This window comes from Trachemys scripta, chromosome 21 (assembly GCF_013100865.1).
Source record: "Trachemys scripta elegans isolate TJP31775 chromosome 21, CAS_Tse_1.0, whole genome shotgun sequence".
Classification (NCBI taxonomy): domain Eukaryota; kingdom Metazoa; phylum Chordata; order Testudines; family Emydidae; genus Trachemys; species Trachemys scripta.
In genome coordinates this window covers 10,524,708-10,540,665 of record NC_048318.1, presented here as the reverse complement: position 1 = coordinate 10,540,665, position 15,958 = coordinate 10,524,708, and the positions used below count along the sequence as shown (strand labels likewise).

The 15,958-nt window shown below is 45.9% G+C and overlaps 1 protein-coding gene across 2 annotated transcripts in view; it reads left to right on the top strand.

The window, feature by feature from the left end:
* The window catches only part of UBASH3B (ubiquitin associated and SH3 domain containing B), a 104,603-nt gene that overhangs the window by 73,400 nt on the left and 15,245 nt on the right, over positions 1-15,958 (top strand). For both annotated transcript variants that reach the window (XM_034754414.1, XM_034754415.1), the window contains exons 7-10: positions 7,513-7,648; positions 10,121-10,241; positions 11,724-11,846; positions 14,111-14,203. In XM_034754414.1, the coding sequence (XP_034610305.1) occupies positions 7,513-7,648; positions 10,121-10,241; positions 11,724-11,846; positions 14,111-14,203 (473 nt within the window). The remainder of the gene's footprint in view (positions 1-7,512; positions 7,649-10,120; positions 10,242-11,723; positions 11,847-14,110; positions 14,204-15,958) is intronic.

The window sequence follows — 15,958 nt, the reverse complement described above, 5'->3', positions numbered from 1 at the left end:
GACACCAATACATTAAAAAAATATTATTATTATATTACAGTAACTAAAAGGGAAGCAAAAGTTTGGCAATTCCAGCAGTTCTTTGTCTCCAGGAAAGGGAAGAAAGGAAATGCCCCTTTCCCTGATTACCATTAAAGAACATAAATAATGAATCAAAGCAATATGGAGCATTTATCAAAAACATTCTTACTTACTCAGAAACAGACCGATTTTACATAACAGATTCCCACAGTGCATATTAGGTAATACAGTGCCATTTAGAAGAAAGCAAACTTAGGACAAGTTAAGCTCAAGTCCCAAATGCAATGTACAGCAGGCTGATTTTCATAATAATTGGAAAGCCTTTAGGCATTCAGACTATCTTTTCAGGCACACGAGCCCTGGGTTTCAGCATTGCCAATGCAAGTCAACATAGATAGAAATACTCACTGCAATACTACGGATCCGCCCTTGGGAAAAAATGGCAACCCAGTTCACTGAGTTATGATCCATGTGTCAGGCATTCAGAGGCGCTCAGGTTCCAAGGGGTTTGAAACAGGTGGCATGTCGACAGAACTGGGGCTCAGGCCGAGAATACTGAGCAGCCCTGGAGTTGGATAAAAGTGATAATGACAGTGAATATTTTCCTGCTGATCACAATAAACATACTTTTTGATCATATAGCCTGTACCATCCCAAATGGATTCTGAAGCGCCTTCAACAAATTCATTGTACACATCATCATCATTGAAAAGTAGCCATTGCTGGGGTGTTAGCCAGCATCCTGGTAGATAGCCAGATGCACCACACAGCAATCAGGAGAGGACAAATTTTAACCTAGGACATCAAAGCAAGCCCCGTGTCCTACAAAATAGGATCTTTAGTGTCCAGACATGACCTGGTTTTGAAGACCCTTCCCTCTTTTCCTCCCCTCCCTTACTCTGCCAATATAGTAAACGACAAAAGCTGGAAGAGATTGATTCAGCTCTGCAGGACTTGCATTTTATTAATTATTAATTAATTAATGTATTTATATCATGGTAGTGCATCGGAGTCCTTGTCACGGACCAGGACCCCATTGTGCTAGGCGCTGTACAAACACAGAACAAAAAGGTGGTCCCCTGCCCTAAAGAGCTCACAATCTTCTAGAGAGTCCACTGCAGAGTTCCGTAGAACACTAGGCCACCCCCCTTCTGCCTAAGGACAGCAGGCCTGGCTAGTTTGCCTAATAAAGTGCAATAGGATGTGCTTAGAGCAGGCCAGCTGGGCTGTGTAATGGGAGGCTCCATGGATGGAAGCTTCTCCATGCCCAAAGGCTGCAGAATGAGAGTGGGATCACTTCTCAGCTGCCAGGGCAGCAATTCCTGAGGACCTCTATGCCCCATGGTTGGGGACCCCTTCACCCACACAGCCCTGTAAAATTGTGGTATGTCCACGGGCGGTGGGTATCAAAGGTCAGGGGAGGCTAAGCCTCCCCTCACCCAGGCTGTGGCCCCACCCACATTCTTCCCAGGAGCCCCGTCCTCACTCCCCCTCTCCCCTGAGGCCGATAGGGGCTGAGCTCCAGCTGGTGGCCTGGAACTTGGGGCAGGGCCGATGCTCCAACACCAGTTTTACACCAAGGTCACACCAGCGACTTTGGGAGTGATGGCCAATTTTACACTAGTATAAAGGAGATGGTAAAGTAGTGGGGATGCTCACCCGGGATTCAGAAAACCCAGGCTCAATGCCTTGTTCCGCCGACATCCCGTGTGACCCTGGGCAAACCACTTAGTCTTTGTGTGTCTCAGTTCCCTTATCTGTACAATGAAGATAATAGCACTTCCCCACCTCACAGGCATGTTGTGGAGGCGAATGCATTCAAATTTAGGTGGTGGCAGTGCTCGGTTACAACAGGAGCCATATAAGAACCGAAGAAATAATGGAATCGGTCTCCTTTGGTTTTGCTTTAATATGTTTTGCTGGTGTGCCCCCCAAAGTAAGGAATGTAGAAGAAAGCTTGGAGTTTGCAATAAATGTAACCTAACGGCTGTTCTGTTACCGACGCCACAGCCTGTTTGAATCACACAGAGGAGGAAAACATAGGAAACAAGGACCACATCCCTCCTGTAGTGTGAATTGGTCTAGCTGTACAGACCTCAGTGGAGCTACCCTGATTTACACCAGCTCAGGGTCTGGCCAGAAGTATTGCAATAACAAAGTGCTTCCCATCCTGCATTATTTAAAGACTTAGGTCCTTTCCTTCTAACCGTGCTATTGTGCTGTAACAACTTGGCACCAATCTAAGCCACACCCCAAAAAAATAACTGGTCCCAAGTCCTTTCTGGAGGAGAGTTGTCTCAGGCTATTCCCTAAGCACCCATTCGTCTCTGTGAATTACTGCACTGCCGACTCAGAGTCAGAAACTCCCTGCCCGCAGCAGTGTCTGGAGACTGGAAGGGAAGTGGGAAACCCAGCAAAGCTAGTTATAGGCAGCTTCCCCACAGGAGCCACAAAACCAGACACAGCACTGTGGGTCTCTCTCGTATGTGAACTTAAAGGGACAGGACTGTAGAAACCCGCCCCTTGTCGTTCTGTGGACTCAGACCAGCTCAAGTGGAGGCTGCAGAGCTGGAGGCTGTGGTAGGTGCTTGAGCTGCTTGGCTGGAGAGGTTTATCTTGTTTGCAAAGGCAGAAGTACTCTCCTCCCCCAGCCTCATACCAGCAGCACTTGCAAATTGCTGCATTGGATATTACCTGGCTGCCTATTTCTGCTCTCGCTTAGAGGGCCAAAGCCACTCCTGGCCTCCTTCAACAAGCCGGATTTGGCACAAGGTCCAGGAGGATAGAGAAGAAATCCTCAATTCCCAAGCCACACTCAGTCGCCACGTGGGCTTCAGTAGCCCCTTCCACTCCTGCAGTCCCATTCTACAGCTTGCAGCGGCTGGTGGATCCACTGGTTGTTGCTCCCATCTCCTCTAAACTCCAGTGAGTGGGGACATTGAAGGAACACTCCCTTCCCCTCCCATCTCCCCCAAAAGCCTGTAGGGGATTTACCGTCAGCAAAACTGGTAGAGACCCCTTTGGCCAGCCTTTCCTCAAATCCTGCCTTCCAGGGCTATATAGGAAAGGACACACTTTGCCCCCAGGGAAGAATCAACGCTGCTGGCAGCGATGTTGTGGGGAAGGCAAGGAGCATAATTGCCTCACCCAGAAGACAATGGATATTTTTATCTAGGGTCTTCCAAATAATGAGCTATGTGTGGAAGATGACTAACTTGAATGGGCTCCAGTGGTTTCTATTTTTGAGTCACCAGCAAAGCAAGGGAGACATCGGCAAAGTCAGATTTATGGCACTTCTCCAACCACAAGATATTGGAGGTTGCAGAGAGGTTCGCTTCTGCATCATCATAATTCTTACCCATTCCTAGCATCCATGAATGGATGCAACTACGTTGCATGAACTTTAAGGAGGGATAGGTGAAGAAACAGAGTCTAAGAAGCAATGGAGCAATTGCTCAGAGATAAAGGAAAACATGAGACTAGACAAGTCATTTTCCATCCGCCTGGGTCAGCATCTTCCCACACTATCAAATGACTAAGGCAGTGGGATATAAATGCTGCTGCTGGCCATCGTCAAGGGTTGAGAAAGGACCAGGAATATGCCAGCTGCACACTGCTGCCCATTCCCACGGCGTCTCGGCTGCGCCTTTTGTCAGCACGGCCACTGTGGTGTTCAGCACAAAAGGCAAGAAACTATGGCTTGACAGTCACTTTGAAGGGGATCAGAGGTAGGCTCCAGCATGCAGATTTCCCATACCCTGCAGTTTGGGGGATATTCATGTCACAGTTTCAGGGCAACTGCACTTGTATTCCCCCTCCGTGATCCACCCAGCAGGTGCCACCGAGGCTTCACCTCTCTTGGGCAGAGACCTGCGTCTCTCTCCCTCCTGACTAGGATGTTTTAAGGCTGCAAGGTTCCTTACCTCCATTGTGATATTCCCAGCAAGCCAGACTGCTTAAACAGGTCAGTCTCTGGACTTTGCTTTCTCTTCCAAGGTTATGAACAACATAATTGCCAGCAATTATAAGTCACAATACAACTCTTTCTAGGCAAGCAGATTAATTTTTAAGATGAAAGCATCACAAAGAAAACTTTTTAAAAACCAATATAAGAATCTACACACAAGCTAAAAAGCTTTCCAGGGATCACACACCCCCACCCACACTCCAGCCTTGGGCTCTGGTAGGTGTCAGTCCTTCAAAACCCACAACTAGATTTTCCCCGTTTACTAGTTCATAACTGTCTCAGATTCTGAGAACCTCGACTGGGCAGTTCAGCCATTTCTTTATGTGATGTGGGCCTTTGATCTCCAACCTCCAGGAACAGCTCATTAGTGGACAATGACTCAGCTCCTCAGGGCATAGCTTCAAAAGGCTGGGTTGTTGCACAACTGGCGATGAGGAATTTTTGTTAACCTTTCCCTAGGTATTTCTGAGGAAGTCCAATTCATACTTATTGTCCCCAAGGTCCATTTTTGTCTGGTACATTTTTAATATAGTCCTTTGAACTCTCCCAAGCCTCACATCACATCCCCCCTCCCATCCAGAGAAGTTACATACAATCCCAGCCCACCGTAATACATAAACTTTGCATTTAATACAATTGACCCTGAAGATACTTAAACTTAATTCATAAGGTCTCCCAAGGATATTGCAGTATTATTACCTTATCTGTCACAATTAAGATCCGAGCTTTTGGTTCAGATTATCATCATTAAGATAGGGGCCAGTTGCAAAATTGGATCTGGCTTTCAACCCTGTGCATGGTGTGACCTTCCAGAGCTCATCTGTATGCCACTTCCCTGCGTACCTGTAAGTCTCTCTAAAAAAAAGCCCTTCTGCCATGCTGCTTAGAAATTGAATATTATTCTTCCATCTTCCCTAAACTCTGTCTAATTATCTCTCCACTCTTCAACTGTGAGCTCCTCCTGAGAGCAGGGACAATTCCTTGTGTATTTGGAAAGTACCCAACATTTAGTGGGAGTGTCTGTAAATTATGGTAATAATAATAATCCCTGCCTTCCTCCTGGCAAGTTCCAGGGTATTCTGAGCTGGGATTTCTACTTCAAGTATGAAGAGTGTGTGAAGGAGAAGGCAGTCTCATGGCAGAATCAAGACTCCACCCCAGAACAGCTCCCTGGTTCTGTTGCTCAGGGTGTGCAGAGGGGCCTTTCTGGAGGCTATCAGAATGCCGTGATCTGGACCGAGGACTATTCTATTGTCTATAGATTCTTTCACCATGCTCACCATCTTAATATCTGAGCACCTTCCAGTCCCGCACTGCAGCCCACACTCCTCTTGTTAAGGGGTTTCTGGGGGGCACCCAAGTGTAGTGCCCTGCCTGAATGAGGTAACCCTATACATTGCCCCATTGGTAAGCCCAAATATTTATTTTTCTCATAAGGTAAGGGGGCATTAGCACCAAGGACATGATACTTTTTATTGCTTGCTGGCCGGGATGATATGATCCCCTGGCAGATTGCCTACTAGCAAACACAAATGGCCTATTTTCTTTCGTTGGTAGAGAGAGACCCCTTGGAGCAAGTTGAGAGTCTTCTCCTGACATATTTAAAGCAATTAATCCAAGTGCAAAGAGAAGGTGGCTATTTCCGTGTCAAAGCAAATGACGGCACACATTAGCCCACGGGTTATTTTTAACGACTAAGAAAATGCACATCGCAGCAAGATCCCCTGCAATCAATAGAGGGTTGGTTGAATTTCTGTAATTGCCTGTTTTAATTTACTCCTGAGGATGTTGGCCTAAGCCCTTGAACATCTCGCTGCAATGGCTTTATTCTGAGCATGCCCCATTTGATTAGCATATTTAATGAAAAAGAAAAAGGAAGTGATCTAGTCTCTAAGTTTGCAGCGTATCTTGTAAGTAGGGAGATAGATTCTCTTAAGGAGAGGGCAGAATTCATCCCTTTTCTCTCACACCAGTTGTAAAACTGGTGTAAACTCTATTGACTTAAATGCAGTTACTCACAATTTACGCTGGTATAATTCAGATGAGAATCATGTCTAAGATCTCCGCTGCTGTTATTGTTTACATGTTATCCTTTCTCTTGCAAGTATCAAAATTGGATATTCCAGTGATATTCATTGTATCCATCAGTAATGGCCCCTTAAAAGCAGCCTGGTGCACTGGCAAGTTAGTGTCTATACAAGAAGATTTAAAGATTGTCACTCTGCCTGCATGCCACATTGAAGCCTAGAACATTGAGTCAGTGTGAAGCGATGGAAACAGCTACAAACAAGGCTGGGAGCTCTTTCTGCTTAGAATATCACCAGGTTTAATCATGACCAGGAGTCATGATCTGTTACCATCCAATTTTAAAGTTCTCAGCCATTTTGACTTTATGAATTATACCCGTGCAGTGAACAGCTACAGTAAGACACGTGTCTATGCCATGCCAAGGCCTAGATCATTGTGATATCAGAGGTAACTCAACCAATTACCACTCTTATTCTACAGCTAATTTGCATGCAACAATTTCATTGGTTGTATGAAGAAGACTGCACACATGGTAGATTACTTGGCCCAACTGCCACACCCTTGTGACCGCATGGGTTAACATGGTATATTGCAGTAGCATCTAAGGGTCATGACCAGGTTGGCCTCCATTGTGCTAGGCACTCTACAATCATATAATAAACGACAGCCCATGCCCCAAAGTTGGCTGAAGACTTCCTCCCAACCTATTTTTTTTAGGTTGTTCTTGACTGCAGTGGTTCTCAAACTTTTGGGGCTCAGGACCCATTTGCAAAGATCTATTGCGACCTGGTAAATAGCTTTAGTACAAAAAAATTGGAGTTACTAAATATTTCTTACCCACAATATATGTTACCCACATTAACGTAATAAGCATTAAATAAGTACACCATGCCGATCATGTGGTGGTGGCTACAGCTCCTGTCCCATGGGGTGGCTGGGTATAGCTCCCCGCTCTGGACATTGTGGTGTCTAGGGTCACAGTGCCACTCGCTCAAGTTTGGTCTGGCTAGCCCCTTTTGTGACAGAGGGTCGGCTGGGTCAAACCTGAGTGGAGCCACAATCCCATGCACAGGTCTCAACGCCCAGAGCAGGGAGCCGAGACCAGCCAGACCCGCGGGACCGGAGCCACAGGAGCTGCTGCTGTTGGGGAAATGCGGCATGCGCTCTGCAACAGCTCCCCCTGCAGGGCTGCCAGCCACCCTTTGACAGAAACCACTTTCCTCACTGGGCCTCCCACGCAGCCCTTGGGCACATTCTGTTGACCCAGTTTGGAGTGACGACCCATGGGTTAAGAAACCCTGTCTCTAATGAACTGTAGAGTTCTTTGGGGCTGTCCCTTACTCTGTGCATGTACAGCACCAAGCACATACTGGAATACAAATAATAATAAAACCACTTATTGCCCTGTCTCAGGCTCTGGGAACATCCTGGTACAATTCTGAGGACAATAATTCAAAGGAACATTTTCTAAGCAAGCGTCTCTTTATTTGTGGCAGATCTTACTCGATTCTGAGTACCAGTTCTTCCCCATCCCCTCTAACCTTCAATGACGGAGCTCTGGAAAGAAGACAGCAAGAAGATCAAGGACATGGGGACACAGGGCCACTCACGATCATCTGCCAGACAATGCACGTAAGGATTCATGACACTGTGAATAACACAGCTAAATACAACTGAATTGTTGTAATATTAACTAGTAATACAATCAGTATAAATACTAATTAGTAATTAGTTATATTAATTAGTGATTTTTAATTAGGGCACCTAGAGCCTTGGGTAGACCTCTTTATATTATTTAAATTAACATTTATAAATAGGGAACGTCCCCATCATATCAGCTTTACATCCCTTACAACTGAGCAATTTCTGGCTCAATGAATGTGGTTCTCTCAACCTTTTCCAAACTGTGACCCCATTTAACAGCAACAAATAGTTTCAGGACCTCTCCACTTTCCATCTAGCCCAGGGGTAGGCAAACTTTTTGGCCCGATGGCCACACCTGGGTGGGGAAATTGTATGCAGGGCCATGAATGTAGGGCTGGGGCAGAGGATTGGGGTGCGGGAGGGAGGGAGTGTGGGCTGTGGGAGGGGGTGTGGTGTGCAGAAAGGGTCTCAGGGCAAGGGGTTGGGGTGCAGGAAGAGTGTAGGGTTCAGGAGGGGGCACAGAGAAGGGGGCACAGAGCAGGGGGTTGGGGTGCAGGGTGCAGCAGGGGCCTCAGGGCAGGCGGTTGGGGTGCAGCAGGGGGCTCAAGGCAGGGGGTTAGCAGGCTCAGGGCAGGGGTTGGGGTGCAGGAGGGGTGCAGCAGGGGACTCAAGGCAGGGGGTTAGCAGGCTCAGGGCAGGGGTTGGGGTGCAGGAGGGGTTCGGACTCTGGCCCGGCACCGCTTACCTCGAATGGCTCCCTGCTTGTCCTGGCGCTGCACCACTCCCGGAAGTGGCCAGCATGTCCGACAGCAGCTCCTGGAGGTGGGGTGGGGCAGGTGGCTCCGCCACATGCTGCCCTCGCCTGCGGGTACCACCCCCCAAGCTTCCATTGACCACGGTTCCCCATTCCCAGCCAATGGGAGCTGTGGGGGGTGGTGCCTGCAGGCGAGGGCAGCCGACAGACTCCTCTGCCCCCCCTCCCCCGGGTGCCCTCCCCTGATCTAGCCATACGCCAGGAATGCTGGTCATGTCCCTCAGACTTCTTTGCCACCCCGAGTTTGGGAACTCAGATTAAAGCAGGGTGGAGTCCTGGAGGTGAGTTGTATAGAAAACTTGTCAAGGCAGGAGTCACAGCCTATTTCAAAATGTAGGTGGGCTTGCCCATAAGGACTCAGTGGCCTAAGGACTGGGAACAGACTAGGGAGTCATTTGCTGCTAAGATGACTGTTGGAATCCGGCTGGAACTGGCTGGGCTGGGCTGGAGCCTGGGCTCTAGGACCCTCTGAGATGGGAGGGTCCCAGAGTTCAGGCTGGAGCCCAATCCTGAATGTCTACACCACAATTAAACAACCCCTTATCTGAGCCCGAGACAGCTGGCCCAGGCCAGCCGCCAGTGTCTTAACAGCAGTGTGGACATACCCTGTCTACAGACAGTTATATAAACATATGCCCCAGCTTGCTGGCTTCCAAGACAAGCCCTTAGAATCAGGTGGCTGTTTGGTGGCATATATTGAATGAGTTGCTTTCGGTCCTGCTCCCAGCGGACAGCTTTCCATGTCACAAAGCTGCCACCAGTGTTGACAGAAATGCAAAGACCTGAATGTGTGGGTGGGGGGGAGAAGGGGAGGCGGGTGGAGACAGAAACTGAACCGTGGAGATGGTCAGGAAGGAGACACATGGGGTAATGTGGGAGGAATCTTGCACTACCACTGCCTGTGCTACACCTGTTCTGTGGATGAAATATATCTCCCTCTCCAAAGATGTCAATGCAGCAGTACGTTTATTTTAAAATATTCAGAAGCATCCCCCACCCCTCCCAGTAGCTAAAGGGTCACCCTGTCAAGACCACGGGGGCCTAAACGTTAGATTGACCAGCTTTGCAATTGGTTTGTATTATCTGCACACAACATTGTGCCATCTTCCCATTCTGCCTGTCTGTTCTCTTTTTGCCAGAGTAATGAAACTTAAGAATCCTGAAGCTTTCACTGTGCTAGTGAAACTCGCTCCCCATACTTGGCACTGGAATCTAGTCTCACTTGGGGTACATCAGGTACTGTTAAAGTAAACCCAGGTGAACAGGTTCTGCGTGGTTTTAATGGCAAATCTCCAGCAGCTAGTTTCACACCAACAGCTCGTTCTCTACATCTGATTGGACTGGCTGTGCTGGGGAGCTCAGGTTACAATTCTCTGCTGGCTGTAAGGGGATATTACAGATCACAAGCTCTGAAGAAAACATCTGTCCCCAGAATACCTATGGAACAAGGATACATAGGGCCTTCTTCTTTCATTTACACCACATTTACACTGATATAAATAATTTACTTCAGTGGAGTGACCATTGCCCCTTGTTCATACTAGGATTAATTCAAGAATTAGGTTCTTACTCTTAAATAAATTGGAACTAAGAAAAAGGCACTTGGATTCTCACCATGGCCAAACTTCCTGTCACTTTGCTTTCAGCCCCTGAGAGTAACCAGCCAGCCAGGGCTTCAAAAACGATGTCTTTTTGTCTGCCGGCATGGGGAGAGAATGGATGTTGTGTTTGGAAAGTACTGGTTGTCCCAGTGTTTTGATGCCAAAGGTGAGTCAGTTGCTGCAGGATCGGTTAATCCCTAGCTTTTGGGGTAGGGTCGGGGTAATAACTGCACAAGAAAAGTTTAAGTGGATTGTCTCCTGGGCAAACTCCGCTGGAATGTAACTCATAGGGTGAGGCTGATTGAGATACCATTTTAACAGCACTCTGAAGTGGTTAGGAAAGGGACAGTGTGAAATACCAACAGATCTGCTCCTTCTCTGCAGTCTTGAATTAGGCCTTTGATTAAGTAGGGTTGTATTATAGTGGGGTTAGGCACTGAGTGGATCTAGCCCATCCACATCCATATTAATCTGTGGTTGCAGCCATTGCAAACTACCAACTTGGGGTGGGGATGTGGTGGATGAATACCATGCTTGACCACATTGGTCTGCCCTGCAGGTGGGGTGGGAAATCATCTGAATCTAAGATCTCACTGAAACAATAAAACCTCTCCATAATCATTCTTATTTGTAAGCTAAAGCCATTCCTACACCAGGGATTTTCCCTGATTCTAGCCATTGGCAATCCAGCCATTGGGGCCCAATGCAAACTCTTAGGGCAGGTCTACACTTACCTCTGGAGCCATCGATCCAACGGGGGTCTATTTATCGCGTCTAGTGAAGACGCAATAAATCGACCATGAGCGCTCTCCCATTGACTCCAGTAATCCACTGGAGCGAGAAATGCAGACAGACAAAGCCACTCTTTGCACTGGTAGCTCTTAATCCTAATTGTAACCAGGGCAAATGGCACGAGAGCAAATCTCAGCTTAGAACGGTTTGCCTTGTCTACACTAGGATTTGCAGCAATGCCATTAGGTGATCCCTGGTGGCTAAAATTGGGACAACTCCCCAATATAAACAAAGCCTCAGTATTCCTGATAGTAATAAGTTATCCACAGTAATTCCAGGCATAGTTAGTACTTGAGCTGGTTGGGATTTTTTCAATTAATTTTTTTTTTTCCATCAGAACATGTCGATTCGTTGAAACCAACCCTGTTTGCAGGAAAGGGTCAGCTCTACCTTTCGAAAAAAGTTTGGAAAAAACTTGAAAATGTCAAAACCTCCCATTCCTGACATTTTTGAAACAAAAATTCATCCCCATTTTTTGGTTTCAAATTACTTTTCATGTAGAAAATTAAGCTAAGTATAGTTAAAAATATTAAAATTTTAGAAGATCCAAAATAAAATCAAACATTTTGAAATGATCAAAATGAAACATTTCAATTGGCCCAAACTGAAATTGTCCTCAGATTGCCATGGAAATCCTGAAAATGTTCATGAAATAGTTCCTCCTGATTCAGAACAGGAAAAATTTTGAATTCTGAAAAGTGCTCCCACAACGTGAAAACCCTTTCCCGCTCAGTTCTGGTTAACATCTGTTGTGTGCAAGTTGTTGTGAATGAAGGGTTGTAATGGGCATGATACTGAGTGCTTTTCTCAGTCCTCCACTAATTCCAGCACCTGCTTCTAAACTTTCCCCTAACAGGAAGGTATATGCGTACAAACCTGAACATGCCTCACAGCTTACCTCAAAGAAGTGGTGGTTTCAGGGATTATGAAAAAGATGCACCAATCACCGTGTTTGGTTGCACACAAGCAAGACTTGTTGGTAAGCTCTCGTCGGCTGAGACAATAGTTTGTGCAAGAAGCATTTATATCTCCTCCCCCACGCCCCAGAAAAGAAAGAGCAGTGCAATACGGAAAAATTCAATCAGGTGCCAGAAGCTAAAAGAGTTTAGACACGTTGAGAGCCTTCAGAAAGTTTCTTCAATTTAGTTAGAAAAGAACTTCCTTTAAAGTCAGCCTGGCCCCATTCAGCTGCCATTGCGGCAGGAAGAACAATGAACAAAATCAAAGCAATTAGGCATGCAGCTGCGTTGCACATAAAAGTGCCCTGTAAATTTGCCACACTGTGGAAGATGGTTGATAATGATGGTAGTAAAAGTATTACAGTTAACATGACAGTTGCTGTATGCAAAATATGTTCCTGACTTGATTTTGACAAGCTTAATTTTTGATCTGTAGTTTGCAGCACAAACACGGTTTTATCTCCCCAGTGGGGTTTCATATTTACACTGTCAAATATAGTTCAAGTCAAATCAGGCATCTCCCCGATTCTGTTCTTGGCCTATTTCATAAGGGGAATACGTAGCCTTCTACCACTCTACTTTTACAGAGTGAGAGTAAGTTATTTGGGGAGTTCAGAAACAACCCCTGAAAATGTTACAGATTTTGGTTTGTCCAACTTGAGACACCTTTAAGGATCGGATTTTCAGAGCACTTTCTGAACATCAGGCCTCTTTAAAGTGTCTCATGTTGGGAACCCAAAATTACTGCACACTTTGAAAAATGTAGGCCTTTTAAATAAAACCGGATTGGGATATAATAATAGTATAGTCAGACTGCAGGGGCAGTTCTCAAGGAAGGTCAGTAAAACCTGCACTCATAATATACACAACAGAAGGGCTAATTCAGAAGCAATGAGAACACTTCACTGGCACCATTCACAGGGGTCTCTGTGTGTGAAATGTATACATGACCAACACTACCTTACATAAAAGAGCTTGTTAGCACTGTTACAGCATGCCTGCCATCTACAGGCAAAAGCTCTGTTCTGCACAAATGCTAGCATGACCTTGAAGAATCCCAGAACTATCATTTCAAACAATCCTCTGACCTGGTTAGTAAAACAGCAGCTCAGAATCAAGTGGCGAAAGATTTTCATACATGCATCTCCTTCAGCTGCACACTCCACTTTCCCCACAGGTTCGAAAACCAGTTAAACATACATACAGTTATAATTAAACATTTAACAAGATTAATAACCCTTGTATTCTCCTTCCCTTTGTCTGCCCTGTCTATAGGGCCGGCGCTTCCACTAGGCGACCCTAGGCGGTCGCCTAGGGCAGCAGGATTTGGGGGATGGCATTTTGCTGCCCTCGGCAGCAGGCGGTCCTTCCGCTCCAGATCTTCGGTGGAAAATCAGCAGCGGGTCCTTCACTCGCTCCGGAACCCGCCGCCGAAGTGCCCAAAGACGTGGAGCAGAAGGACCCCCGCCACCGAAGACCCCAGGCCCCCTGAATGCTCAGAGGAGGAGTGCTGCCGCCTAGGGTGGCAAAAACCCTGGCGCTGCTCCTGCCAGTCTATTTAAATTGTAAGCTTTTTATAGGGCAGGGACCGTCTCTTACTATGTGAATGTACATGTACAGCACCTTGCACAATGGATTCCCAATCTCATTTGGGTCCCTGAGGCACTACCGTAATATAAATAATCATAAATTCTCATCTTACTTCCACTGGTTTTACACCAGATTAACTAAATAAGACCATGGAGCCATGGTAATTTACACCAGATGAGGCTCTGGACTACTGAGTTAAGTGGAGTTATTCCTGATTTACATGAGTATAAATGAAATGAGACTCAAGCCTGTTATATTTTTCCCATGCATAAAGAGCAAATCTATGTTTTCAGTGTAAGATTGCAATCTAAAATAGAGAAATCTACAAGAACAAATAAGAATCAAGTCTCCAGGAGAGAGCACAGTGTTGGTGTGTCTGTCCTGAAACAGGCTACAGCCATTCTGAGTGCAAAATGGCTGCTGTCTCTCTGTACACTGACTGAGTTCTTAGAAATTGAAGAGGACAGTGCACAGAAAAAGGTACCACTGTTTCACAGCTGTCTATGACACAAAGCATAGTATACTACTGAAATAAAATCTGATGGATAAATAGGTCTACAAAAAAATAACCAATCCAACTGGAGAACTTCATTAGCTTCCTACTATGTTACAACTTCACTGAAGCATGCATGCTGCAATTACTGTGATGTCTACTATAACGTTTGTATCAGTGATGCTAAACTTTTGCTTGCAGGTGAAGCCTTGCTGGAAAGTAACACTGTTATTGAACATGTCTACTGTTCCCCGTCACTGCGCTGCGTACAGACAGCACACAATATTCTGAAAGGTAAGAAACAGACAAGGGGGAGAGTCTGGATTGTTCCTGTTTTCTGGGGAAGCCAGCAATAGAAACCCCATTTGTTTAATGGAAGGTCTCAAAAATAGCACGGCTCTTTCCTGCAGTATATAGCTTAAGTTACAAGGGACATGGATCCTCATGCTTTGGGGTATGAAGCCACTGCCAGCTGAGGCAGAAAATGGATTTTCTTTCCTCACCTCCATTGCATAGCATTGTACAGTAGTCAGGCACAATATGAGGCTTCTACTGAAGTCAGGATACCAGCTAGATGGATCAATGGCCTGTTTTCATATGGCCGTTCCTGTGTCCAAGCGCCCTGATTAACATTACATTCTCAGGCTAACAGATTTCACTGCCCTAGATGAGTGGTTCTCAACCAGAGGTACATGTACCGCTGGGGGTACACAGAGACCTTCCCGGGGGTACATCAACTCATCTAGATATTTGCCTAGTTTTACAATAGGCTACATAAAAAGCACTGGCAAAGTCAGTACTTGGTTTTACAGTTCTATATACTGAACGCTGAAATGTAAGTACAATATTTATATTCAAATTGCTTTATTTTATAATGATATGATAAAAATGAGAAAGTAAGCAAATTTTCAGTAACACTGCAATGTGACGCTTTTGTATTTTTAGCTCTGATTTTGTAAGCGAGTAGTTTTTAAGTGAGGTGAAATTTGGGCGTACGCAAGACAAATCAGATGCCTGAAAGGGGTACAGTAGTCAGGAAAGGTTGAGAGCCACTGCCCTAGACCATGTGTGAGCTATTGAGTACATAGCAGCATACAGACTATTCCAGGGCACATTCCTGGGGGACAGGTTTCGTGGGCAACATTCATTGGTATATGCTTTTCAACTAAGCAAAGCCCTCTGCAAATAGTTGCCTTCCCTTGATTATTCTCTTAGTAGGCATAGATTGTGCATATTGCTTCGATTGTGAACTCCTCAGGACAGGGTCTGTCTCTTTGTTATATGTTTGAACAAGTGCCTACCACGCTGGGGCCCTGGTCTCTAGGTGCTACTATAATATTAACACTGCCTTTGTAGTTTATATGTGAGCCTGTAAAGAGGTGGGTGTGGATGTGGGGGGGGCAATTACCCATTTCCAGGTGCCCAAACATATGATTTTTAAATCTTTTGTATGGTGCACTATATGTATACGTTTAGTGTTCAGTACATCCTTTTTAACTTCACCATCCCAATGCAAACACTCTGTGATGTAAGGAAATGTGAGCTCCCCCTGCTGGTTCTGCAGCTATTAACTAATACGAATTTCTTTCACCGGTAAACATGCTGATGTCATCCAGAAAGATGCTGCTGCACAGACAGGGCTGGGAAGCAAAGGCTAACATGTTAGCTCCCTTGGCCAATGGTAGCGTAAGGTGTGCACGGAGCTGCCATCGTCTTCTCTTCAGCATCATCAGCATGCTTATCGGCTCTGAACCCTTCAAAACGTACAATCCAAAGAGAGCTCCATACAAAATACAGAGTTGTGTCTAGATGAGGGGCACTTCTTTAGTTCTGTGCACCTACGTGACACATGCCCATACCTGCCATTCATATATATGGTCAACTAGCTACATGCACAAGCAAAATACTGGAGTTGTGCACATCTGGCCCTGACTCCCAACCTGTAGAAGAACTTGTTGATTTCTAATCAAAATAGCACCAAAAAGAAAAACCCCAATCCTAAATCCTCTTGTCCCCAGTCCCACCCCCTGCTTCCAGGGATTCCCTCCC